Below are 24,334 nucleotides of genomic sequence, written 5' to 3' on the forward strand. Positions count from 1 at the left end.
AAGATGCGGTAGTGAACGTTGGTGTCAGTGGTAAACAAAGATGTGCAGATAAATGCTGTGACATGTGCAGATAAATGCTGTGACATGGTGAAGCAGAGGTAATGAGTGGACTGCTATTCTGCACTTTCGAATTCAAGAAAGTCAGATTGTAGCGCTATTATCTTGTAAGTAATCATGACTTTCAGGTGTGGGATATGTAAGCTGTCGAAGTGTCATTTGAAAGAGGACAAGGAAAATTTGCAACTCATACAGAGAGGTGTTGGTACTTTGAGGATAGAGATCCAATGTCTGACTACCCTGCATTTAAAAATGGCAGTTCCAAATTTTTTACAATGAATGTAATTTTCCTGCAGCATTTATCCGCAAGCAAAACACGTTGCTGGAGTGGCTCTTCTATCTTCTGCAACACTTCGCTGTTATGGCGAGGTCGATAAATTGATTATCTAAACCCTAGTCTACTCTCTGCGCATGGCGATCTTTAGTCATGGGCCAGGGTGGACTCATTCTTCAAATGCGCTTGTTCGTCCCTCATCTCAGCTATAGCACTACCATCCACTGCCCATGATTAGCTGGCTTCGCAGTGTCGTCGCTACTGTCACCTAATTCTGAATTAAAGAGTCGCAAGGTCATCGGCAAGAACAGGAACGAGACAAAATAAAGGAGTGAAATACCAAGTGGGGAAAAGCTTTGTAGCTGGCTTATGTTGCATGTAGTTAAATATATGTCTGGATGGGAAATCGCCTCCACAGATTCACTATCATAGGATCCATGCAAGTTTCCTCGCGTGGAGCAATGGAAGAGGCTTCATTTTCGTACCAGCGGTGCTGGAACCAATTTCAGTACCTGGGAGAAAAGAAAAAACGAATGTCATTGAAGGCTTTTCCCACATAATCTGAATACTGCATCAGCAAGCAAACAAAAACACCAGAGTTATTGTATTTAAAGTAACCTAATCCTCTGAGTACCTACTACGCTGAGCATCATCCACTTCCGCGTGGTTCTCCAGCTTCGGTCTTCTCTCATACACTCTCACAGTAGAAAAGAGGCGCAACAAATTTCAACAATCTAACGTCCACTTTGAGTTCGACATCATTCTGTACTCCATTCTCATCTATAACAAACCCGACACAGGGCATAACTCCAAATACCTGTAGACGGAGTGAAGAGCGAAGAGATCGTCACCATCGCGAACCAGATAATTAAGACAAAAAACAAAATGAACTGCTGAAAAATCTGCCATTGCTTCCCCTTCGCGACTTGCCGCAACCGGAAGCTAAGTTGAGGCATGGACCATACCCCGACCACATTCACGGCCATTGGACCTCAGCCAGGCAGGCAGGCAAACCACCAGCCCAGGCAACGGAATCGAACCTCTCGATTCAGACTGAAGGTACTACATCGGCACTGATTGCGCCCACTGACACCACACTACAACTCGTAAGGTGGAGCCATTTTGTGCACCAAGCACCTCTTGGAGGTCATGGCTACCGTGGTGAGGACCAAATGCTCTGAGCTCGGGAGAAGGTGCGCCTTTTGAAGAGCCGCAAGGCGACACGGAATCGCGAGGAGGAGGAGCCTCGCAGAATCGTGTTGCAGAAACCTCCATATTCAATCGACTGGCTCCGCCATCGTGGGCCGTCGGATCGCAGCTGCCGCTCAGATGCAATCTCAACCGCCAATCGGTTTTCTGGGAACGGAGGGAGGGAACATAGGGGAACCAGGGGGCGGGCAGGTTGGAGGCGGGGCAATATGGAGAGTGGTAGGTTGGGAACTCAGAATCAATTCCTCATTGGGCCCGCACTCATCCACATTGACATGGATGCTGAATTTTGTAAAATATAAAAAAAAAATTAAAATTTAAAAATAAAATATCATTTATTTATTTATTTTTAAGTGATTTTCTAAAAAATATAATTTTAATTCAATTTTATTGTACATTATTTAATGAACACAATATTTTAATAAAAGTATAAAGGTGCATTTAGCGTAATTATAGTGCTAAAAATGAAAAATATATTTAATTTTTTAAATTTAAATAGTTAATTATTTAATTATTTTTAAAAATAAATTATATTAATATTATAAATTATAAAAACTAAAATACTTAAAAAGACTAATATTATGTCAAGGATATGAATTTTAAAGAACTAAAAGATCAATAAATTCTTGTGTCACTCAAAAAGATTGAAAAAGCACTCAAATCTGTTATAATATGAAATAAGAGTGGCTATTCTCAAAGACAAGAAGAAAAAAGGTCTTAAAATAAGATTAAAGATTAGAAAGGTGTTGATAAGAGTGAAAAAGGCTTCACTCTTGGCTCTACATATATTATCTAATTAGGAGTTATGTGGCAATGTTCTACAAGACCTCCAACACATATCCAATTTGCAACACAATTTGCAACTTGCAAGGTAAGTTTCCTATATGCACGCCACATTGTTAGCTTGTATCACAAGCTATCTATATGTGTAATACATGGCTTATTTGGTCAAGTTTCCAACTTATCAATCAACTATAAACATGTATAAAGTCAAATATGAATCTATGAAGCTTCTAAAAAGCTTTGTCATAAAATATATATATTAAACTCAAAACTAAGATATTTTATACATTACTAAATTTTAAAGATTATTATCTTAAATTTGAACTATTTTGTTATCATAAAACTAAAATCCATTTATTTTAAAATATTTTTTTATTGAAATAATATATATATAATATATATATTTTAAAATCATCTAAATAATTATACTTATAATTTTTAAATCTAGTTTTATGTAATATATATATATATATATATTTATATATTTAATATTTAATTAAAAATTCAAATACTACATAAAAATATTATGAGTTGCAAGAATTCTTCTACAAAACAAAAGTATCATGTACACTATATGCTATTGTATACAATAACAAAAAAGAATTATTTGAAGTAAGTGTGATCACTAAAAAGTAGAATTTAGAGGCAGCCCTTGAAAAAAATTTAATACTCATGTATTTAAATTTAGGATCTGAATGAGCCTATTGAGGAATAGCTTTGAATTCCCAACTTGCATCCCTCCAACCTGCTTACTCTTGTGGTTTCTTATGTTTTCTCTCTCCGTTCATAGAAATCCAATGAGTGATTGAGAATTTCATCTAAGTTGCAATTGTAATCCAAAGGCCCACAATAGAAGAGCTAATCGATTGAATAAGAAGATTTTTATAATACATAGTAATAAGAAAGGAAGAAGAAGAGGCTGAGGCGGGACTGGTATTATATAGGGAAAGCACTATAGGTAGGTGAAGGTGATATGATTGAAGGCAACAAACTTCTATCAAGTGCCTCCGCTCTTTGAGCTAATCACATGCTAGCTAGATTTCATTGATTGTTACTAAGCCAATCCAAATTTTGATTGTAGTGACATATGCTAGTAGAATTTATAATATTTTTATTTTATTTTACTAGCTAAAACTCATATTGTTGGCAACAAAAAAACATTACAAATTTTGTGTTGTAAACTTGAAGCTTCATATGGCATAAAACTCTGTGCCATTACATATTATGGTGCTTGCAAGCTCCACACAAAGTGATCTTGTAGTGCTACTCTCTGCAATATATAGCAATAATATGCAAAATTTTGATATGCAATTGATTAAAAGCTAAGTTATTGCTTCACTTTTGATCAATATAATGAAATATACAACCAATCAAAGATGGTTTTTGTCTCTTTTGGTTTATCATCCCTGAGCTATTTTATATAATAGATTTTTTGCTTTTATTTTATAGAAAATTTAGTTCTTTCACTTGACAGTGTTACATTCAATCCAACAATCAAATGTTACTATTTTATATGAGCCGTAGAGATCTATTTTTTAGCCATTGCACAATGAATTTAATTAAAAATTTCAATTTTTAACATAATAACCATATATCATAACAATAATAAGAATAGTGATTTATGAGTTTAAGCATGTATTATACAAATAATTATATTATACATACCAAATTTAAAACTTTTTCATGATTTTTATTAATACATTGATTTGAATGAAGAATTTTTTTTAAGCTTGGATTTTTAGTGGTTTGTAAATTTGACAATAAAAAATAAAAATGTAAAATACTATATAATATTATAAAATCTATGGGCAAATTATATTTTTTAATATAAAATTCTATTTATTCATTTTTTTAATTATTCGAAATAACATATTATTTTTTATTTTATTTATTAGATATTTGTGTATATATATATATATATATATATATAGATAATTAAAATAACATTCATATATCTCATAAGTATATATTAAGCAAGGTTATTAAATGCTAATAGTTCTTTAGTAAATTATAATATGTTCATTAGTAATTTTAAGTAGCATTAAAATATATATATATATATATATATATATATATATATAATTAGTTTACAAAAGAAATAAAGGATAAATTTATTTTTATTTTATATAAATATACATATATATGAGAATTTCTGAATACATTATATTCTATTTATATTTTGATTAGTAATTATGTTTATTATAGTTTAATATTTTGATATATATATATATATATATATATATATATATCAATTTAAATCATGTTATGTGACAATTGTTTTCACTTTTTTATTTAACATATAACATTTGAATATTTATCAATTATTTATTGATTAATTAGTCAATAAAATATCAAAATATTGTAACATATATATATTTTAAATTATCAAACATTAATTATTTTATATTGAAATAAAATTAATGTGTTAGTTATTAATTATAATTTTCAAAAGTAAAATATAAATATTTTATTTTTTATATCAAAAAATATACAAAACATATTAAAGAAGATTTGATAACTTTATTTGATGTTGATTGCTAATTACAAATAATTTTGATGCATAAATAAAAAAACCCTAATTATCTTTTTACAAAACCTCCTTTAAATTATGCACCTTAAAATATGCACAATAGTATGCATATATATATATATATATATATATATAAACTTCTCCAATAACTGTATATATTTTATTTGTAGTTATTTTTAGTATAGTTTCATTTATACATTAATTTTCTAACCTTTTATTTATTATCTAATCATTACAAAAACTAAAAAATCTTTAGAAAAATATGTTTGTTTAAGAATTTAAATGTTGTCAAAATTAATATAAAACCATGGGAAATGGTAAATGAAATAACACACAATACTTAAGGTTTTTTTTAATAATTTGTTGAAAAATAAAATCACTATCTCGTTAAGTTTTTGTCTCACACTGTAATAAAAAATCATATAATATTAACTCAATATTATTGGTGCTAAGAAGCTTAAAGCAAGATTGGCTCAACTGCAAGTCTCAAATGTTTTCGAGTGGCGCATCACTGACCTGTTGCAAAGGAACTTGTTGCCATGTGGTTTTGTGAAAGGCCGTTGCAGAATGGGAAGATAAAGTGCCTCAACAAGCGAGGTGTGTGTTTGTCTCGTCGTGGAAGTGGTTTCTCTTCAGAGCCTAGAGAGATCGTCAAGGAGGCCGAACCAACAGAAACTCCGTTGTTGAAACAGAAGAAGGAAGGGATGTGCATTTGGCTGCCATTGTGGTGACACCGCATCCTCATCATGTTGCACTGATTCCACTCGCGAAATCCTGGTTTTAGAAGCTGAGGCTGGCGAGAGTATGCGCTGAGCACGCAACGAAGATCTTGCCTCCACGACGACGATGCCGCAGACCAAGCTCATTGCACACCAGGGATTCCGCCTAAATTAGATGGAACAGAGCACATATTTAGCTTCCAGTAGATTGTGAACAGTTGAGTGGATCCTATTATCGAGAGAAACTGGTTTCGCGCGTTTTTATAGCCGCTTTTGAGTCGGCTGTTATGTTTCGCTCAGGTTAGTGCAGAATCTTCCGAATGAGAAATTTGTTTACGCTTCTGAACCACAGGATGCTACTGATACTGATGTTGCATTTTTTTCTCGGACTTGAAATGTTATTAATAGAACGTCCGCTAGCCATGTGGCAGTGTCACTACAGGTCGGACTTGCGAACGATCGAAACGTTAGGAATTTTTAGATTTGTTGGTGATATCTTTGTAGTTCTCCTTTTGTCTTTCGGCCCAGGTTGTGAGATAATGATATGTTCACGGATAATGTTAGAAATTTTCGTGCTCTTCGGAGTGGAGCTGTTGGTGGAGGGAATTAATTTGTGATGCTGGAGTGTAATTGAGAGGACAATCTATGACTTATCGCTGGGTAGCGCGGCTGTCTCAATGGAGATGGATGTGGTTGGTTTTGTTTCTAGCTCATTGCTTCACGTGAACATAGAACTTTCGAGTCTCTGTTTTCAGCATCATAATGGTACTCGAGTTGCACTGGTTGTAGGCCCTGCAGTTACTGGTCGTTGTCTGCATCTTTGATTCTTTTGGTTTTGAGCGTGCAAGCAACTCCCCATCGTGTATCTCAAGGTTTTTTCACAAATTGTCCTGCATCCCTTTATTATTTTCAGTCACTTGGAATTCTTTTGGTGATATGTGACTCTGTTCCGCAGTGTCAGTGTGATCTTTACTGAAATTTCGAATTCTCTACCACTTACACTTTTTGAACGTGATCATCTATGGCGGTGATAAATCCGTTAAAACGGATCATAAAATTTTGATACTAGAGAAAGTAAGGCCTCGGTAATCTACCCCCGGAGCCGTGATAAATTTGCAGATATGTTGAAGGTGAAATCATCTCTTTGTGTACCGCAAAATTACGCACCACTAAAATATGAAGTTTATCCGAGCGCAGGATTGTCTAAAGCAAACAAGGGGCGTGATGGTTTCGACCCGGCAGTCCCAGATCCGCTAATTCATGGATAGAACAATTCGAAGGAACAGCAAGTTAATAAAAAAAAAAAATTCCCCTTCGATAGCAGTGGTCTCTTCATAAATAGATAAGGTTTTTGCAGATCTTCTCGTGGCCTTGTCAATAAAAATCTGGTTGCAGTCTTACCTAGTTATTATTTCGAGTATTACGGGTGGTGACATTGGAGTTCACTAAATACATCTTAGTCCACTCATTTGGAGATATTAAATCCAGTTGCGCAGAATTTTGCACACACGACTTTCAGTGATCATGTTTCTGATTCCAGACGCTCTAGGACACTGACAGAGGAATGCGTCATTTCCTCATTTTCAGACAAAGTAGCTGGAAAATCGTAACGCACCGAGGACGTACAGGCCTCACCCGCGGTTTTCGAGCGGTGCTTTTGAAAAGATCGCTGATTGATGGAAAATTAGTCGCAGAGAACGCTGCAATCAAAATTTCCAAATCCACCCAATGTAGTCCCACCACTTCCCACGAACACGAGGAGGTCAGTGTTTTCCCTATTTCCCCTAACAATCCATACAAAGCTTTTGGCGCCTCTTGTCAAAAATCAGGTACCACCTCAACTAAATTATGCAAGAGAGGATATATGAATTTATTGGGGGCGTCAAGTGAGCGTCATGATAGAATTCTCTAGATGATGTATCTTAGTAAGAAGTAGCAAAACAATTTTCATGATTTTAGGAGGATTTGATAAGTTGGCAACGAGGTGGATTGAAAGCATATGGGCTCTTCCTTATCTTTGTAGTTTAATTAATCAAAGTTTTATTGTCATTATTGGTATTGTCATTATTAGTGGTACTGTCATTATTATATGAATTCTATGTACTTGTCGTTATTATACAAATATGAATAAATTTCACTGCTAAAAATTATAAATTCACAAAGTAACTTTTTAGTTTTAAATTTGAGAATTGAGTAAAATTTATCACTGTCCTTTAGTACACAATTTTATAATGTGGATATGTCGATGTGAGTTATAATATAATGTCAAAATTTATAAAAAAGAAAAGAAAAAAACTAAAATCATCTGATAAATATAATGCATTGGGTTTACCATGTCTTTGTGTCAAAAACTAAAAAATTAAAATGTAACCAAAGTTACATTATTATTACTTTATTTGCATCATTTTACTTTATTTTATTTTTATGTTTTCTATAATTATAATTCCAATCATTTAAGTGATTTCAATCATGCAAAAACGATTGATTTACGTAAAATTGCCTAAATATTGTTTGTCCCAAATGATGCTTCATCATGAAGCATATTTTTTCAGAAAAATGGATTGAAATTAATATTGCGAATTAGAAGCCAAATCCAGTTAAGGTTATGGACATAAATTTGAGGTACTGTTCCCTAGCACCTACAATGTCACAAAATTAGTGACCCCAGTGCAAGCATTGAAAACATAGTTTGACCTTATTCGGAGGAATACAGGTATGATGTATGGTGTCAACTGCTACATACTTGAGTGGCTGACAATGCAAAATCGGTTTCTTGTGGGCTTCTTAGCAATTGCATAACAGTGTTTCTAATTTACATTTCTGAAGGGTCGTATCCTTGAATTACAAAAACCAAGATGTTATTCAAATACTCCATTCAAACCTTCTAAGGAGTAAAAGATTTGAATAACGACTTTCACATGAAGTTGTGAAGCTTGATTTACAACGCAGTTTACAGGGAGTTAAAAACCCAGTTGCTGATTGAACATCATTTTTCGACTAGCCAATCCAGCCGACAAGCATTTGAAGGACATGCAGCACCCTACTTGGCCCGGTCAGAGTTGAAAATCATCTACTATCAAGTGGTCATACAGCCTATATGGAGTTGCACAAACTCCTGATGATGGGCTGCAATGGTTGAAGCTCACCACATTGCGAAGGATTACCTACTTCCAGGCTACTTCCAGGCTAGCATAAGTGCATCTTCTCATGCAGTACGAATGACGTCGTTCTGCAAGCATTACGACGATGCAACAACGGTGATCAGAGGTTTGAAAAAGCTCATCAGTGACTTGAAGTTATGGATTGAGTTGGTCAGGCTTGAGCATGGAGGATCAGCGAAGAGGAATGGTGAATGCTCTACTCTTTTAGCAGCCCATTACAGTTGTTGGTAGATAAAAAAGTAGACAGCTAGAGTTTTAAGGGTCCAAAAGATAATAAAAATTGTGTACAAAGAGAGGAGCGTACCAGGGCTTAATCCTCCGAAGAGGGAGATGCTTCAAATACTGGTTGAACAGGAAAGTGGTCATAATGAGAATACTCCAGATGATCATGGGAGAAGCTCTCAGGAATGAGGATTCTGCTTGCATACTATCAGTCTGACAGCAAAGCATGGTGAACGATGAATTGTGAATCACAAGTTGAGTGACAAGAAACCACAAGATGGATCTGCAATTGCACAAATATGCCATCACGTAATATTAGTGCCAATTTTAGTAGCACGACATTAGACTCATGCATTTCACAATTTGAAGAGAGCCTTTCTTCGTAACAACGCTACAGAGGAAGGTGACCAAGAGAAATCTATTGCTAAGTTGTTATATAGGGTAATTATCACGAAAAGGATGCTGTAAGATGATTATTTGTACATGTGATTATACTGGATGCTTGCAATACTCTTACTGCATAAGGACGGGTTGCTTCAGAATATCTGCAACTGTTGACCTCAGCTCTTGCCATAGCCCTCTTTGCACAACTTGCTCACTTTTGAAAACTTTAGGCCGTCCACTACTTGAACGCGGTTTTTCATTTAACTGCTCTGAATTTCTCGGAAGCTCCTTCACCTAACAATTGCTCCCATATCGTGACTGATTATGCATTTGCTAAATTATTAGTTCAATTATTTGCTTCACGTAGAGATTTAAACAGAGAATCACCTGAAGATGAAGGTCTTCGATAGGATCATCCGCATCCGAGATGAAACTTTTGTGCATGTCTTCTTTTATATCTGAGCCCCCAATATTCTCAGCGAGTTCTGAACCTTTCTCCAGCCCATTTAGTCCTATCTCTATCCAGTCTCCATCATCCTCACCATCGTGTTGACGTTTAACTTCTTCCGTTGGTGGTGCGAATGACTTTTCAACTTTCCCTACAAACCCTTCAGATTCAGATTTAAGATATGCAGCACATCGCTACTAATGAAGATAATCAACACTAAGTCGACGGTTAGACTTACCTTCGCCGTGGTCAATCCTCCAAGGCAACCTTAGAACCGTGGCAACCCCATCATAATCAGAGATGTGCCTCTCTTTGTCTACTGCCTGCAATATAATTGTGTCCGAGTACTCCTCCTCTTCGCTTACACCATTAAGAATACCATAGCAATCCATCTCAACGTGGGACTCCTCCAGGATATCAGTGCTTATCATCCAGTAATCGAATTCCAATAGATTGTAGCTGCCTTCGTCAATCGCCGTAGCCACGTGGTTTCGCGTCTTGACGTCTAACAGGTCACACGCCAAGAGCTGCAACAATGGGAACACTGACAAGAAAAGGAAAATGCCTTCGACATTGAAAACCGGTAACTCTAATTCACCGCAAATTCTACCAACAATTCCGCCAAATATCATAGAAAACCACGAGATCGGTTGCAAGTCAAAGTCAATCCTGGCAATCCAAAGAGTAAAAATCAATTGTGAGAATCAGTAGGTAAGTCTTTATAGCTGCAGCAACAAGAGAGCTTCATCATGGAGAAAACTGCTGACCTTCTTGCCCTTGCTGCTCCGGCAACTACGACGTTCACGACCACGTCCAGCATGGCAGCGGCGATGTTCTGAGTAGCGAGAAATACCGTCAGATAAACGAAGGATGCCCTCGAATGCGCTATTTGTGCCAGTGTAATCCACAGGAGGAATAATAAAATGCTCGCGGCTGTCAGATAGGAAAGACGTTTATTGCCTCTGATTGGAAAAAAATATGATACAAAACTGCAAAACGCCGATCAAACATTAGCAATGACCCGTAATTGCATGCAACAAATGGAAGAAGTGAAAGACGTGAAGAAATTGGTCAACCTACCTAAAACTGGGCTTAACGCTCCAAGGGTAGGAGAATGTTGAGACTACAACTTGAGAAGCCGAGGAGTTGACCCTAAGCTTGTCTTTCATCTCACAAGAGGCTGCCATCCATGGTAAGGAGCGGAAAGCTTGCAGACAATTAGTGCAGAGTCACTGTGGTTTGAAAAACACTCTCTGTGCTGCCAGTTCTTTTCAACTGAGGTTTTGCAGGGATATTTGGTCTCCTCTGATTGGACCTTCTCAGCGATTCCGTCAGCACTGTGCAGGGAAAAGTTCGTCGTTAAGTTGAATATAAATTCCATGGGTAGAAAGGATATTTTGCGAAGTTCCAACAGAAGGTTACGAAAGACAGGGAATACGATTTATAGGTGTTTGGAATAGCTAGTATCCAGTTCATACCAAAGCGATGATGAACTTGGGGTCAGTTCTGATGAGAGTGGGGATAGTATAAATGAGAAGGGAGCTGATTCCAGAGAAGTCAAATATGGAATTTGTAATGTATGCGCGAAGGATGTTAAAGATTTGTTAAAACCACAAGAATTATTGAAAAATGTATGGTACGTAGTTTCTGTAATGCATTGATAAGAATCTTGCAATCACAAGTGCCGCGCTATTGTGTTGGCAATAACTAGGCATCGCACGTTTAACTTCCAGAGAAAACATTATGTCCCCGTTCTCTCCCATGCACACCTGACACAATCGTGATGAGCTGTTCCTCTTGAATCACGAACGTCGAGCTTCTTCATTTCAATCAATGGATTTATAAGGAAATGTTTGAAGCAACCACACACACAAGTGACCAAAATCTCAGAAACCTCGATTGGAAACGGAATTGAACAAACGAATCCACAAGCCCAGGGGAAAGGTTGATTTCATTTGACTGAATGGACGAAAATGAGCAGTGACGAAACGTTGACGATTAAATCATTCCTCAGTAACAGCATAGGTTAATTTTAAAGGGGCACCTCAAGCTACAATACGCGCATAAGGAATTGAGAATAAAGAAAATCACAGCAAGCACATGAGAACGGGATTTGCATTTGTGAATATTTTTTCCTTGAATAATGTTTTCGAATAACACCCAGCACGTCACAACTCATTCCACTTCTAGAACTCTGCGCGCAAACAGATCAAGAGAAGAAAACGACGACAGGGCGACGAAGCTGCGAAACCCAGCCAATCCACAAGAAGTTTTCGACCTGATTTAGGGCCCAACGCTCGTGAATCCCATCAAATGTACAGCAAGTGCTGTGATGAGTGGAGAGCGGACAAACTCACTAATCAATCCTGACCTTAATGCCTAGAATATTAAGTGCAGCAGCATGAGGCGATGCACTAACCATGAAATTCAGGAGTCCGTGTCTTGTTCGCCTTCTCGAGGGGGGGAAATTTTTTCCAGCAATCTGTAGCCTGACCTGCGGAGTACAGGAACAGTGGCCGAGGACTAGAAAGCCCGCACGCTACGACGGTAGGAATCGAAGAGGAACGTTGCATCAAAGCAGGCATTTCATGTGAAGCCTTCGAAGCTCTTCCGAAACGCTGCCTGCTCCTCTCCGTTTCGCAGCACACCCCGCCAATTTTAGGGCAAGGGACTCATATCCACGTAGACTGCCAGCTCGGCTAAGCAATGGCTGAGCTGGCTTGGCTTCCATGTCAGCAACCGAGGGGAATCGCCTTACGACAGCCTGAATCTTTCATTGATGTACGTCATGCGATTGTATTTATGAAAGTGTTTCCATATATTTAGGTTGTAATTCAATATAAATGAATGGTTTATTGCAAAGGAAGATTGAATTCTTTTGTAATATGTGGCAATATATGTGTGGAATGTTTTGTGTTGCTCATTCTTTACTAGCAATGTTAAAAAAATTCAATAAAAAATAAACATGTGGAATGTAAAAGATCAATGAAGTAATACTCATGTCTAGTTGCATACTGTGAATATTGATGAAGGGTTGTGATAAGTTTGATTAGTATTCTTATAAACATTGACAATGAAGTAATCCTTTGTGAATCTACTGAGTAAGCGAATTCCGAACATACTTTAGAAGCATACGGTTGGGCATGCGACCGTAAAAGAAGGCGCACTGCGGCCAGCACTCGCGGAATGCTCCTTGCGATCACGTCGAATACCCAGCAGGGCAGGAAAGAAGAAGAAGAAGCAGAATCAGAAGCTGCTGCGATTAAGGGAAGAAGCAACCGGAGCGATGTCGATGACGGTGGAGCGCGTTTCGCTCTTTTCGCGAGGGGCGGGGGTGACGATGCATGGCCTGCTGAGCGCGAGGGTGCAATGCGTGAGGTCTCCATGGTGGGGGCTGCCCAAAGTCGCTGGGGCGACGCCGAATGCGAACAGGGTGGTGCGAGTGCACAATGCAGATCGGTTGGTGCACGGGTTGCGGCTGGCCGCTGCGACTCCGCTCCCGCTGCTGCGCCAAGTGGCGGATGCTCTGGTGGGAGAAATGTGCGCTGGGCTGGAGGAGGAAGGGGGCAGCGATCAGCTCAAGATGCTGCCATCGTACGTCGAGAATTTGCCCACTGGGTGCGTGTAATATCATTCTTTTACCTCGTTTCCTGTTGGTATCTTGAGGACCTCGGTAAATCGATGGTCTTGGCAGGGCGATTAATTTGCAATTGGCGGGGAGAAATTCTTGCTTTTGATCTCAGTTTTGGAAAAATCTTTTGGTATGAGAATTGTTACTGTGTCGAGGTGTGGACCAAGGGTTCATTTTCTTCGAGAATAGTGGATCCGGAACCTGCATGCGCATTGGAAAAGTGTTGGTTATGAGTCTGTGTTTTTTGAATCGGAAATCCCAATGAACCCATGCCATTTGATTAGGGATCCTAGGCCTTGAATTAGCATGGAAACCCTTTTCCGTGGAGACGTTTGTTGTGGGAAACACCGAGATTAAATGCTGTCGACGTATTTCTTGTAGTACTTGGTAGTTTGAAGCTCAGTTTTTTGGTTCTATTGTTTTCTTGTTCAGTGACGTGTGGATATAAGAATATTTTTTCATATTTTTATAATGCATTTTTCCGTGGTTAACGTTCGTACTTGTCTGCATGAGACTTACTCCTCTTCTAATTCTTACAGGGATGAGGAAGGGCTGTTTTACGCTGTAGACCTTGGTGGCACAAATTTTCGGGTATTGCGATTACATTTGGGCGGGAAAGGCCAAGTTCTGAGCCAAGAGTCCAAGGAGATTGCCATACCTCGCGAACTTATGGTGGGCACTGGCAAGGTAAGGTTTCTTTTCCTCAGTCCCATCAATTTCGCTTCTGGAAACCAATCAAGGCATGTGCTCCACCACAGTGAGTTAGGTTTTCAGTGTACAAGGAGTTCCAGGTTATGATTTTACCCTTTGGTCCCGCAGGATCTTTTCGACTTCATTGCCAATACGCTTGCCACATTTGTCGACACGGAGGACATTCTGCTTGATTCAAAGTCCAACAAGCACAGGGAAGCCGGGTTTGCGTTTTCTTTTCCCGTTCGTCAAACATCAGTAAAATCTGGCAATGTCATTCAATGGACCAAAGGCTTTAAAATCGATGATGCGGTATGTGTGTTCATATGTTGAGCGCAACTTATTCATGCATTTCAAGCAAAATTCTGAACAAAGATGTATCCATTTTGCTGACTTCTATTACCACCTACACCATGTACTCCGTATTTAAGAGAATAAGTTCAGTTTGGAGCTCACCATTGATACAACTTCCATCTGTGAGACTGCATCACGCAAGATGGTTGTGCACGCGTAGTTTTAGCCGCTGGCCAACCATTTCTTGATCCCAAGCCTTTGACTAGAGATGTTTTATTTTCCAAATGGGACTTCTTGCTGGCAGATAGGCAAAGACATTGTGAAGCAGTTCCAGGATGCGATTAGTCGCAGTGGTCACGATGTTGAAATTTCTGCCTTGGTACGATCCGTATTCCTGATACTTCCACCAGGTAACTTGAGTTTCAATCACTTTCGCACAGTGGGTGTGACTTACACTATAATTAGGTTTTGTCATGTGTGCCTGACGAAAGAACGAAACTAAGAAGTTGGAGGATTCAGGTAACGCAGTGACTGCATGTAATGAGGGCAAAGTGACATGTGCTGGAAAAGGATATACCTCATGCACTGTCTTGTTGAAAAAGGTTCGTCAGTACATGAAAGCTCATCGATGTTCATTGATGCAGGTGAACGATACTGTCGGTACATTAGCCGGAGGTAGGTATAACTTTCAGGAAGAGACAATGATCGGTTGCATACTTGGCACAGGGACAAATGCTTGTTACGTGGAACGAGCTGATGCTGTGAAGAAATGGAAAGAGGCACTTCCCAAATCAGGGGAGATGGTACTGATTTGGCACATTATTATTCTTGTTCTTGTTCTTGCTACCTCCTTCCGAGTCTCTCGAAGTGCAATAATTTCAAAAGGATCTGTATACATTTTAAACAAGTTTTTCAAAGAATCAAACTGGAAATCTCAGAGCATAAATTATTGTAGAATGGCGCGTACAGTAATTACATGCAAGAGGCGTTCTCAGACCTACTGAGTTGAAGATATTAAAACTCAATGTTGAGTTCTATTATCATGGTGACAATAAAGTCATGATCCGCAGGTCATCAACTTAGAGTGGGGAAATTTTCGATCACCTTGGCTGCCGCGCACATTTGCTGATGATGAGGTCGACAAAGAAAGTGTAAACCCCGGAGACCAGGTAACAATCCTGATGCATGGACCTTGCATCTAAGCCTCTGAATTGATCTCACTTCTGCAATAATTCTCTCAAAATATGTGGGTTGTGCAGTGGTTTGAAAAAATGGTGTCAGGCATGTACCTTGGCGAAATCGTACGACACATGCTGCTGAGGCTTGCTGAAGAGGCAACGTTGTTTGGGGACACTGTCCCCGAAAAACTCAGAGAACAACAGTCTCTTGAGTAATTCTTCTCATTTCTGCAAGTTGCGATGTCCCAGTCGTGATTGGAAACTCGAAATTTTGTCATGAGCGCTATTTCCTTTCATTGTTCAGTGGAATGATTCACCTGTTTTTCTCTTTACCACTCAATTGCATGCTCCATTGGCATAGATTCATTTAATACCGTACTCTATCTGCAGAACCAAACATGTTTCTAAAATCCATGCTGACATTTCATCGGAGCTCCAAACAGTAGCGACTGTTCTTCACGAAGTTCTCAGGGTGGGGCACCTTGCGTCCCATTCTCAATTAGTTTTTCTTGAATTGAGACGCATTGATGTCAAGAAAAGTTCTCGAGCTAACCAGTTGTAATCAATTCTTACAGATCCATGACACCACTCTCGAACAGCGGAGGATTGTGCACAGCTTATGCGACATGGTTGGCCAGCGGGGTGGAAGGTTGGCTGCTGCAGGACTCTACGGGATACTGAAAAAAATTGGTAGAGCTGGACCAAACAAGAATGGCTTCGCCTTATCTCGACAGAAGAAGACGACGGTGGTGGCAATGGATGGAGGTCTTTATGAACACCACCACCCGTACCGGAAATACATGGAGGACGCTCTCCAAGAGTTGGTCGGCACAAACGGACCCTACGAGGTGTTTTTAAGACTACAAAATGACGGTTCAGGAATTGGAGCGGCATTGCTTGCCGCATCTCACTCTCGACACAGACAAACCGAGTAGCGAGGCAGACGACTCGTCATCTGGCTACCTCTGTAGAGTGGTGTGAATACCGCGAATGTGTTCCCGAAAAGCCAGCAATTTCTACTTAGACTTCATCATATCTGGGAATAAGGAGCTGAACTGACCAGGAAATCAACAATTTTCCCTTTGGAATTCCTTTTTGATCGGCTCTTGTGGCGGTTGCATCGCGGTGAAGACGATAGAGGTAATCCTCTACCTCGGCAAGCATTGATATCTTCCAGCACCTACACTAGTCATATGTCGCACCTGCTGGATAAGATCAGAGTAACGTGTAGAGGGGTTTGGACTTTACACTGGAGGCGTAGCATGGCTGTAGACGGGGCGTTGAGTGCTTCTACCTGTCCAGCTAGGTAAGTAAATTGTATCTCTCTGAGACGTGTCTTGGTTGTGCTACACAGATCAGAAGAGGTCTGCATAGACAATTGATGGACACATGTAAACCCGTAGAACAAGGCATCGTCAACTCTTTCTAGCAACCTAATCCAAATAATTACTATCTAGATTTGTTCGCGAACATTTGTAAAATATACTTTTAAACGATGGAGGAAAAGTCAAAAACAAAAACAAAATCTATCGACACATCCACTACACACAGAAGACTGATGGCTCACCAGTAAACTACCGGGAAATCTCCCGGCACAAACGACGCAAGTCCACGCCGAAGCCTCAACAACCAAACGTCAGGGTCATTGAGGAAGCTACTTGCGCACACAAAGTAGCAAGAGAGGATGCTCTCCACACCTCTCCTTGAGCTACCGTCTCTCCTAGCTATAAGCGTTTCTAACAAGAACATCATGTACGGAGACGCATTTCCACATCACCACACAGAATCAACCATCTCAGGCACTGGTCGTAATTCAAAAATTCCGCCGCATCTCAAACTTATCTAATTCCTACACCCGTGTGTTTGGATCGAGGGTGACAAATACCTTGCTACGTCGATCTAGGCTCAATCGGCCCTACCTTGTGTAGTACCAGCAACAGGAAGCCGGTCCAGGGCAAGAGATGACATACAGAGGAGGTGGCGATGAGGGCCGAGAAGGCTCCAGTGCGAGGTTCGGAGCAAAGCCACATGAAACAACAACAACAGCACAGTGCTGCACAGATTGGCTCGATACCCGTTTCATGATAGTCCTGATAAGATAGTTGTGGATGAATGAACTGTCTCTCTCCATCCATTTATTCATCCAAATTGTGGTGAAACGAGGAGTGGGTTCCGTTGGTGGACTTGCTCTTTTCTGTCCAGTTGGAATGGCATTACTCTTCACTTTCATTTTGAATATATATATATATATATATATATATGCTTAATTATAATCATTCTAATTTTACCTATAGAGAAATTTAATTGATAATGTATATATATATATATATATGTATATATATGTAGGGATTTGTTAATGCCACACTCCAACTTTGTTAAATTCATTTAATCCTATCTCATTGTACTCCCACACTCCGTCATCATCCCCCATGAGGCAGTCTGTCCTTTGTGCCCGACCTTCTCATCTGCCTGAAACACTGCCCGATACACTGCTCCGTCCAGAGTGCAAAGGGCTCAGCGCAGAGGAGGATTGGAATGGGAATATATTTTTAATAAATTTTATCGATTTTTTTTGTTTGTTTTGTGAATGTGAAGGCGTTTCTTGAATGTTGTACTGTTGTGCAGATTGATACCGTGTGCACATGGAGAATTTAAACTGATTGGTGAGCGACCTTTTTCTCGCATTTTTCTTTGAACTCTGCACACCTGAGAATGTTCGAAATCACTCTCATTCAGCATATTGAAACAAATCATTACGACGTCTCAAACTACTGAAAATATTTATTTTGCTTCGTCTCATGAAAATTTGAACCAACGATTTAATGGTTGTGGGATGCAACAGGCAGCATCGACTTCATCTGTGGAGACGGACAATCACTTTACAAGGTTTCACCTTGCCTTAGCAGTAAAATGATCGCCACAAGCAAACAAACAAACAAACAAACAAACCAAAAAAATATGAATTGTATTCTGTTCATGGAAAGAAGCTCGAACTCGCTGCGCCTGCAGCACATCTTGAAGTAACTTGTACAGAATTCGTGTACACCTCAAGCTGCCGCTTTTATATGCTAGACTTTTAAAAGAGAACATGCGACACCAGTACAAGCTTCTCCTTCGTGGGCTGCACAATCACAACTAGTAGACCCATCTACTTGGGACGCGTGTGGGGTCCCAACTCTCGAACCGGGAGGCAGCAGTAAGCCAAACTATGAAGTCGGGAGTTGGGAAGAGGCAGGGGTCCGGACAGGGATGGGGGGTAATGGTGTTGGGTTAGACAAGTTATTTTAATATTTCTTTATATACGTATGTATTATGTATGTATGTATAGAGAAATGTTAAAATAGACCCATGTTTTAATTCAATATACCCATCATTTATGAAGAATATGGTAATCATGATGAATGTGGTTGGTTATTATTGGTTGCAGATCCAATAGTGGAGAAACAAATCTAGGAGTCATTTTTACTTTTCATGACATCACAAGAGGAACCAAACGAACTAGTGTAGTCAGTGACATTGTCCAACATCCGATCCTAGTTTGGGTGTACGCATCTCATCCGGTACATGAGCACGAGCGTGTTATATAGAACATTCAGTAACATCTACATAAATTAGAGGTCCTAAAAAGCATTCTGGACAGTGTTAAAGGAAGCATGTAGAACAAGCTGATGCGAGTGATGCATCATCTTTTTGCCCTCAAAACATTGGTGCAACCCAAAGAGATTATATGTCTAACGAGATTATATGTCGTTAACGAGTCAAACATATATCCTGCATTTCTTTGTAAACTGCATTTTTGAACAATAAACACGAAGACAGCTACACTATGACAGCTTTCTTGATTAAAAGAAACTAAAGACGTAATAATCCACAGGAAGATACTAAATTGCCGATGTAGCACAGTGTAATCACGTTGGGAGATAGTTATGCTTATAGATAGAGCAGAAAACAGTAGATTACGTATAATATCATGTAGATAAATCTACAACATAATCACAACTTAGCAGAAACTTCACCAGTAGCCTTCCAGGCTCTACAAGATCTTTCGCCTTGCAGCTCTGAAATCGAGGATTATGACAGGGTCTCACCAATTGGTAACATCAAGTAGCTAATGCTCCAAGACGTAACAAAATCCCCCATGGCTTGCGTAAAACCGTGCATGATGTCTCTAATCAACAGAAACCAAACAAATTAAGGACATAGAGTGACAGAGCATGAACTTGGAAGTATGAGAACAGCTAAGAAGGATATTTTTTGAGTTCATATTTCGAAGGATGCGTTTTCGAAATCTCAAAGGACTTTTGTACATCTCGAAGTGGCTGAAAGAGCCATAACATGTTGCAATCCAGTGCTCAGCTTTCGGCTACAAGACCACATGCGATTTGATACCGATGCAATTCTCACTCTAACATCAGCTGCATTAGTCTCAGCTTATACTGAACACAATTCTCACCTAAACCTTGTGTTTCACTGCCTCAAAACTTGAGCACAGTACGATTACGAGAGGAGGTTCAAATCCACAAGAATCAAAATAACCTAAAACAAAATAATTGAAACAGAGTTTTAAGGATCAACAGCCTACACACTAATCAGTATCTAAGAAACTACTTGCGTGTTCCGAGTCTTAATAAGGTGGGCGGAAAGGAGGTCCACCCTGAAAGTGAGGGGGTAGAGGTCCACCCTGGAAGTGGGGCGGATATCCCTGGTAGGAATGTGGAGGTGGTCCACCCTGTGGATAGGGAGGTGGACCCCTGAAATGCTGATGTTGAAAATTTGGAGGCACTTGTTGTGAATAACCATAGGGAGGAGGACCCATAGGCTGACCCCCATATTGTCCAGGCTGAGGGCGCTGCTCTGAACTTGAACCCTCTCCTTGCTCTGCACCACTTGTGTCTTGTTTCATGACGGCCCCCATTCGCTGCGGATCCATGGATGGATAAAAGGGTCGGTCTGTAGACAAAGGAGGCGGGGGTAGGTTAAAGTAATTTGAGTTAAGCTCGTGGCCAGGTGGTGGCGGGACTTGCTGTTGCTGAGAAATGAGAGCTCGAGGAAGCATGCCACCATGTGAAAGGACCCCACCACCCAGATTAGACTTCACAGCATCGTCCTTTTCACCTGCAGCCTCCATATCAGCCTTCGCAACTTGTGGCCTGCCCCACATGAGCTTCAACCTTAAGCCATTAATAACTAGTTTGTTAGCCAGATGATCAGCTGCTTTCTCAGCTCCCTCACGGGTAGTGTAGGTAACAAATGCACAAGCTCGTTGAGGAACCATTCGGATCGATTCAATTTCTCCATAGCCATAAAACTGATCTTTAAGATCCTCCTCGGTGACTCTGTCGACCAGACCTCCTACATAAAGTGTCTTGATGCTCATATCCTCCGGGGCCATCAAAGAGGGCATTTCCCCAGCCTTCTTGAGTAACTTAGCAGCAACTGGATCATTCACACTGCACAGCAAATGGAAACCGTAAGTCAAACGCACTTCACCATGAACAAGTGAACTCAAGCACGACTATGTCGTTCTCTCGATTGAATGCTGAACCATCCCAAAACACAGCTTACTTCATTCAAAACTCCTTGAACAAACCATCCCGACTTCTTCACAAACGGGAGTAAAAACCTTCAAACCTTAGCACACGAATTCTCTCTTCAAAAAAACAGGTATTCCTGAGAACGAAATGCATTCGAGCTACTTAAAAGCTATTTTTAAGGTACACAGTTTCCAAATGTGAACGCAGAATGCAACATACCCATAGTAACGATCTTTAATATTCTGCTGAGAGAGTTCGCCTGTGACGGGCATTTCGTGTCGGTATGGGCACTCGGCTCCTCGTGTACATTCTCCTCTGACGTAAAAACTACAGATATGGGCACGGTTTCTCTTGTAGTAAGGTGTGGTCCTTTGCAACTTCAAGATGGTATCATTCGGACGTGCTTTTCCGAACGAAGATTCATAATCCAAACCAGCTTTGGCCTGCAGGAGTCAAGAGATGCGTAAATAACATACACAGCCATCACGATAGAATTCATTCCTACTTTAACACTACGTGAAGCCTACAAATCAGATCTTTGAAACTATGCTATAGGCTTCCATACCCCGTAAGAAAAACTACAAATGTACAACGATTGAAGAAAAAGGGACATACGTTAAAATGAATGGAGAAGCAGGAAAAAAAGTATGTAGGTAGATAACAGGTCGTAACATTACCTTCCGGTCCTGTTCCTCTGCGAAAAACTCCCTATTTACATCACTTTTGGGTATCGATTCGCTTGTATTTATACCAAGAGCAGTATCCCTCACTTGGACAGGCAGCCCGTACTCAAGATCAAGTAAGCAGACCTGACATACATTCTTCAGCTTGCTACAAGTCTGACACACTTCGGTCTTCTTGTATCGTGCGTCCCGCCCTGGTCTCCACCGAAAAACAGTGAACGGGCGTGTACAGATTTTGCACTCCTTGTCGAAATTAGCCTTCGTCTGCGATAAAACCAAGTACACAATTATTATAGAAGAATACCCAAACATAAAACGCAAAAAAACAGGACCCTGAGCCATAAACCCTAAAGACCTCGCCAGTATTCCAGCATCCGCATCAGCCTTCATGCCGCTAAACTATCATGTAATTACAACTAGGTGTAAACTCCTCCTTCACTCATTTTATATGCACGTGCATATGTTAACAGAAAATCACGAACAACCACGCCAGACAATACGCTACACAACCAAAAACCCTAAAAATATCCCTACTGATTCCAAAAGCAAACAGACCCACAAAACCAAAGCAGGCAGAAAACACACCATGCGCACGTAAGGGTTGTCGCCCAAACACGACTCGCAAATGATGGGGAAATCCGAGCGCTCCCATCCATCAGCTTCGACGTCGCGGAGCAACCTATGCGCCATGGCACGGCTGTGAAGCTCCCCCACTCCTCTCGTCTTCTCGCTCTTCGCCGGGTATTCCTCAACTCCCTGCTGAAAACAAAACTATAGTGGCAACTGCGAAAGGCTTCTTCTACAAACCCTCGCCTCGACTCGACGCAACTCCGCTCAGCTGTGCTGTGGCCAAAAGCGCATGGCCTTCCTTCCTTCAAAGGCGTCCTCGACGATGGATCCCTTTTGCAGCGACGACGATGGTCTGCGCGTAGTTTCTGAGGGCGGGGAACCCCCGCACGAACCTATCTTTCTTACGTGGAAGTCCGCGTCAGCCACAATCCTACGTGGACGTCACGGCACTTATTTACGATCGTTCAATGGAAGAAGGGAATTAACGTTTTTGATTAAATCAAACCTATAATTCTCAATGCTTGCATGGGTAGAATGTTCTTAACCAAGAAACTTTTGATTGTTGCGTGTCCTTAAAACTGCGTGAAAGATAAAATATTTATTTATTTTATTTATTTATTTATGTAGTTTTTTGTTGCAATATTGGAATATCTAATGAAAGAAATCCAACCATACTACATCAACAACCACACCCCAAAGTATTTATATATGTGTCAGACTTATCCTAGTATAGGAATGTTCAATAATAACCTGGTGCATAGTTGCATTATAAGTACTCAAAAACTATTGTAAAGTGCTTATAATACAACCATGCAAATTATAAAAATATTCAAAAAGTATATTATAAGCAAAATTACAAGTAATATCATCTTTAGTGTAAGTATTCTATGCACATATTAACACATACTAATATATAAATAGGTTATTAATTTAAAAATATAAATGCTAAAAATTCATCTTCACCAAAGGCCATGATAGTAAGAATTTTTTATTTTGGTAAATGCAAATGAATAATCAAAAGTCAAAAATATCAATAATTGATTAGAATAAACTACATCTAAATACTATAGAAAACTTTTGAGCCCAAATTGCCTCATCTTTAAGGTATGTTTCTTATGTATACACCTAATTATTTAATAAATATACATACAAAATTGATAGTCTAAAATAATCATTTAGTTATCCTAAAATCTAAAAATTAAAATAAATTGACTAATCATATTGATTTTGAATAATATAACCATACAAAGATGTTGCAACAATTTCTAAAGGCAAGTTTTAAAAAATCTCATGGTGTATCAGAGTGATTTGCTAAGTACTAAACATCAAGTATTACATTTGAAACTTTAAAACCAAATATCATATTCTGATTAGGGTATATTCTATTAAATTAAATTAAGATCTTAAAAAATATATAAGATATATGAAATAAACATTGTGATTCTATGTCATACTTGTTTTTTTGTGTGATTCTAATCTATATCAATATGTATATTTGATTTTTATGCAAGAGCAATTTCGTACAACTTGTATTGAGCATAAAATATTACTTCGAATATTAAATGAAAAACCAACGCCAATTTAAATTTAAATTCTTTTCATCATCCAAATATTTATAAAAAAAATTATATAATATATATACATATATATATATATATTTATTTATTTATATCAATACTATATCTACTTTCAGAGAATTATTTTGTTTGACAATAAGGTCATTATAAACAAACTTACTCTTTTGATGCGTACCTGAAGAACCAAACCTTTATAATACGTTTTAAATATATAACCATTCAATATTATTTTACAGAAAATTTATGTTATTTTAATAGAAAATAATTACAACAATAGTAAACTTTGTAGGCAATTTTAAACTTTTGTAATATTCAAATAGAAAGGATTTAATGCAAATATTTTGTAGATCTTTTGAGAAATAGAACTTCCAATACAAGAAATATACATAA

At 39.0% G+C, this 24,334-nt stretch overlaps 3 protein-coding genes and 3 long non-coding RNA genes across 14 annotated transcripts; 2 read left to right on the plus strand and 4 right to left on the minus strand.

The window, feature by feature from the left end:
- Positions 1 to 26: 26 nt before the first annotated feature.
- Positions 27 to 510, plus strand: LOC149989717 (uncharacterized). Its single transcript, XR_016498943.1, has 2 exons — positions 27 to 164; positions 354 to 510. It is a non-coding gene; the product is annotated as an uncharacterized LOC149989717 (long non-coding RNA).
- LOC112279023 (uncharacterized) lies at positions 258 to 1,492 on the minus strand. Its single transcript, XR_002968865.3, has 2 exons — positions 1,149 to 1,492; positions 258 to 843 (listed from the first exon to the last, which is right to left on the minus strand). It is a non-coding gene; the product is annotated as an uncharacterized LOC112279023 (long non-coding RNA).
- A 6,979-nt stretch (positions 1,493 to 8,471) lies between these two features.
- On the minus strand, positions 8,472 to 12,404 carry LOC112278759 (uncharacterized). 7 transcript variants are annotated; one of them, XM_073532353.2, is made up of 9 exons: positions 12,207 to 12,404; positions 11,557 to 11,606; positions 10,868 to 11,124; positions 10,555 to 10,720; positions 10,026 to 10,314; positions 9,727 to 9,947; positions 9,473 to 9,633; positions 9,038 to 9,238; positions 8,472 to 8,801 (listed from the first exon to the last, which is right to left on the minus strand). In XM_073532353.2, coding segments are annotated over exons 3-9 (1,146 nt in total). In that variant the 5' UTR covers positions 10,975 to 11,124; positions 11,557 to 11,606; positions 12,207 to 12,404; the 3' UTR covers positions 8,472 to 8,800. The 7 variants fall into 7 exon arrangements, 6 of the variants coding, with proteins under 6 accessions (XP_073388454.1, XP_090101284.1, XP_024368255.1 ...); XM_090245158.1 differs by having other exon boundaries at positions 10,026 to 10,456; positions 10,555 to 10,776; XR_016498930.1 differs by lacking the exon at positions 11,557 to 11,606 and having other exon boundaries at positions 9,439 to 9,633; positions 10,026 to 10,456; positions 10,555 to 10,776; positions 12,207 to 12,379.
- A 419-nt stretch (positions 12,405 to 12,823) lies between these two features.
- LOC112278758 (hexokinase-8) lies at positions 12,824 to 17,105 on the plus strand. Of its 3 annotated transcripts, XR_016498928.1 has the most exons (10): positions 12,824 to 13,405; positions 13,958 to 14,105; positions 14,238 to 14,420; positions 14,707 to 14,781; positions 15,047 to 15,205; positions 15,473 to 15,571; positions 15,662 to 15,792; positions 15,971 to 16,052; positions 16,156 to 16,720; positions 16,935 to 17,105. XR_016498928.1 is itself a non-coding variant. In XM_024512482.3 (9 exons), the coding sequence occupies exons 1-9, from the start codon at positions 13,074 to 13,076 to the stop codon at positions 16,513 to 16,515; spliced, it is 1,518 nt and encodes a 505-aa protein (XP_024368250.1). In that variant the 5' UTR covers positions 12,824 to 13,073; the 3' UTR covers positions 16,516 to 17,105. The 3 variants fall into 3 exon arrangements, 2 of the variants coding, with proteins under 2 accessions (XP_024368250.1, XP_024368249.1); XM_024512482.3 differs by having other exon boundaries at positions 14,707 to 14,812; positions 15,129 to 15,205; positions 16,156 to 17,105; XM_024512481.3 differs by having other exon boundaries at positions 16,156 to 17,105.
- On the minus strand, positions 15,311 to 17,608 carry LOC149989718 (uncharacterized). Its single transcript, XR_016498931.1, has 2 exons — positions 17,148 to 17,608; positions 15,311 to 16,946 (listed from the first exon to the last, which is right to left on the minus strand). It is a non-coding gene; the product is annotated as an uncharacterized LOC149989718 (long non-coding RNA).
- A 2,211-nt stretch (positions 17,609 to 19,819) lies between these two features.
- LOC112278916 (zinc finger CCCH domain-containing protein 40) lies at positions 19,820 to 22,661 on the minus strand. Its single transcript, XM_024512830.3, has 4 exons — positions 22,383 to 22,661; positions 21,792 to 22,061; positions 21,334 to 21,557; positions 19,820 to 21,030 (listed from the first exon to the last, which is right to left on the minus strand). The coding sequence occupies exons 1-4, from the start codon at positions 22,485 to 22,487 to the stop codon at positions 20,205 to 20,207; spliced, it is 1,425 nt and encodes a 474-aa protein (XP_024368598.1). The 5' UTR covers positions 22,488 to 22,661; the 3' UTR covers positions 19,820 to 20,204.
- Between the last annotated feature and the right edge of the window lie 1,673 nt (positions 22,662 to 24,334).

Source organism: Physcomitrium patens, chromosome 2, assembly GCF_059467195.1.
Source record: "Physcomitrium patens ecotype Gransden chromosome 2, ASM5946719v1, whole genome shotgun sequence".
Classification (NCBI taxonomy): domain Eukaryota; kingdom Viridiplantae; phylum Streptophyta; class Bryopsida; order Funariales; family Funariaceae; genus Physcomitrium; species Physcomitrium patens.

Coding starts and splice junctions, on each gene's coding strand:
- LOC112278916 (XM_024512830.3), bottom strand. CDS start 22,487: ATGGCGCATAGGTTGCTCCGCGACGTCGAAGCTGATGGATGGGAGCGC. Junction 22,062..22,382: donor ACAACCCTTACGTGCGCATG/GTGTGTTTTCTG, acceptor GTTTTATCGCAG/ACGAAGGCTAATTTCGACAA. Junction 21,031..21,333: donor ATTAAAGATCGTTACTATGG/GTATGTTGCATT, acceptor TTTGCTGTGCAG/TGTGAATGATCCAGTTGCTG.
- LOC112278758 (XM_024512481.3), top strand. CDS start 13,074: ATGTCGATGACGGTGGAGCGCGTTTCGCTCTTTTCGCGAGGGGCGGGG. Junction 13,406..13,957: donor GTCGAGAATTTGCCCACTGG/GTGCGTGTAATA, acceptor TAATTCTTACAG/GGATGAGGAAGGGCTGTTTT. Junction 14,782..15,046: donor ATGTTGAAATTTCTGCCTTG/GTACGATCCGTA, acceptor TCATTGATGCAG/GTGAACGATACTGTCGGTAC.
- LOC112278759 (XM_090245158.1), bottom strand. CDS start 10,974: ATGGCAGCCTCTTGTGAGATGAAAGACAAGCTTAGGGTCAACTCCTCG. Junction 10,457..10,554: donor GGAGCAGCAAGGGCAAGAAG/GTCAGCAGTTTT, acceptor TTGGATTGCCAG/GATTGACTTTGACTTGCAAC. Junction 9,948..10,025: donor GAGGATTGACCACGGCGAAG/GTAAGTCTAACC, acceptor CTGAATCTGAAG/GGTTTGTAGGGAAAGTTGAA.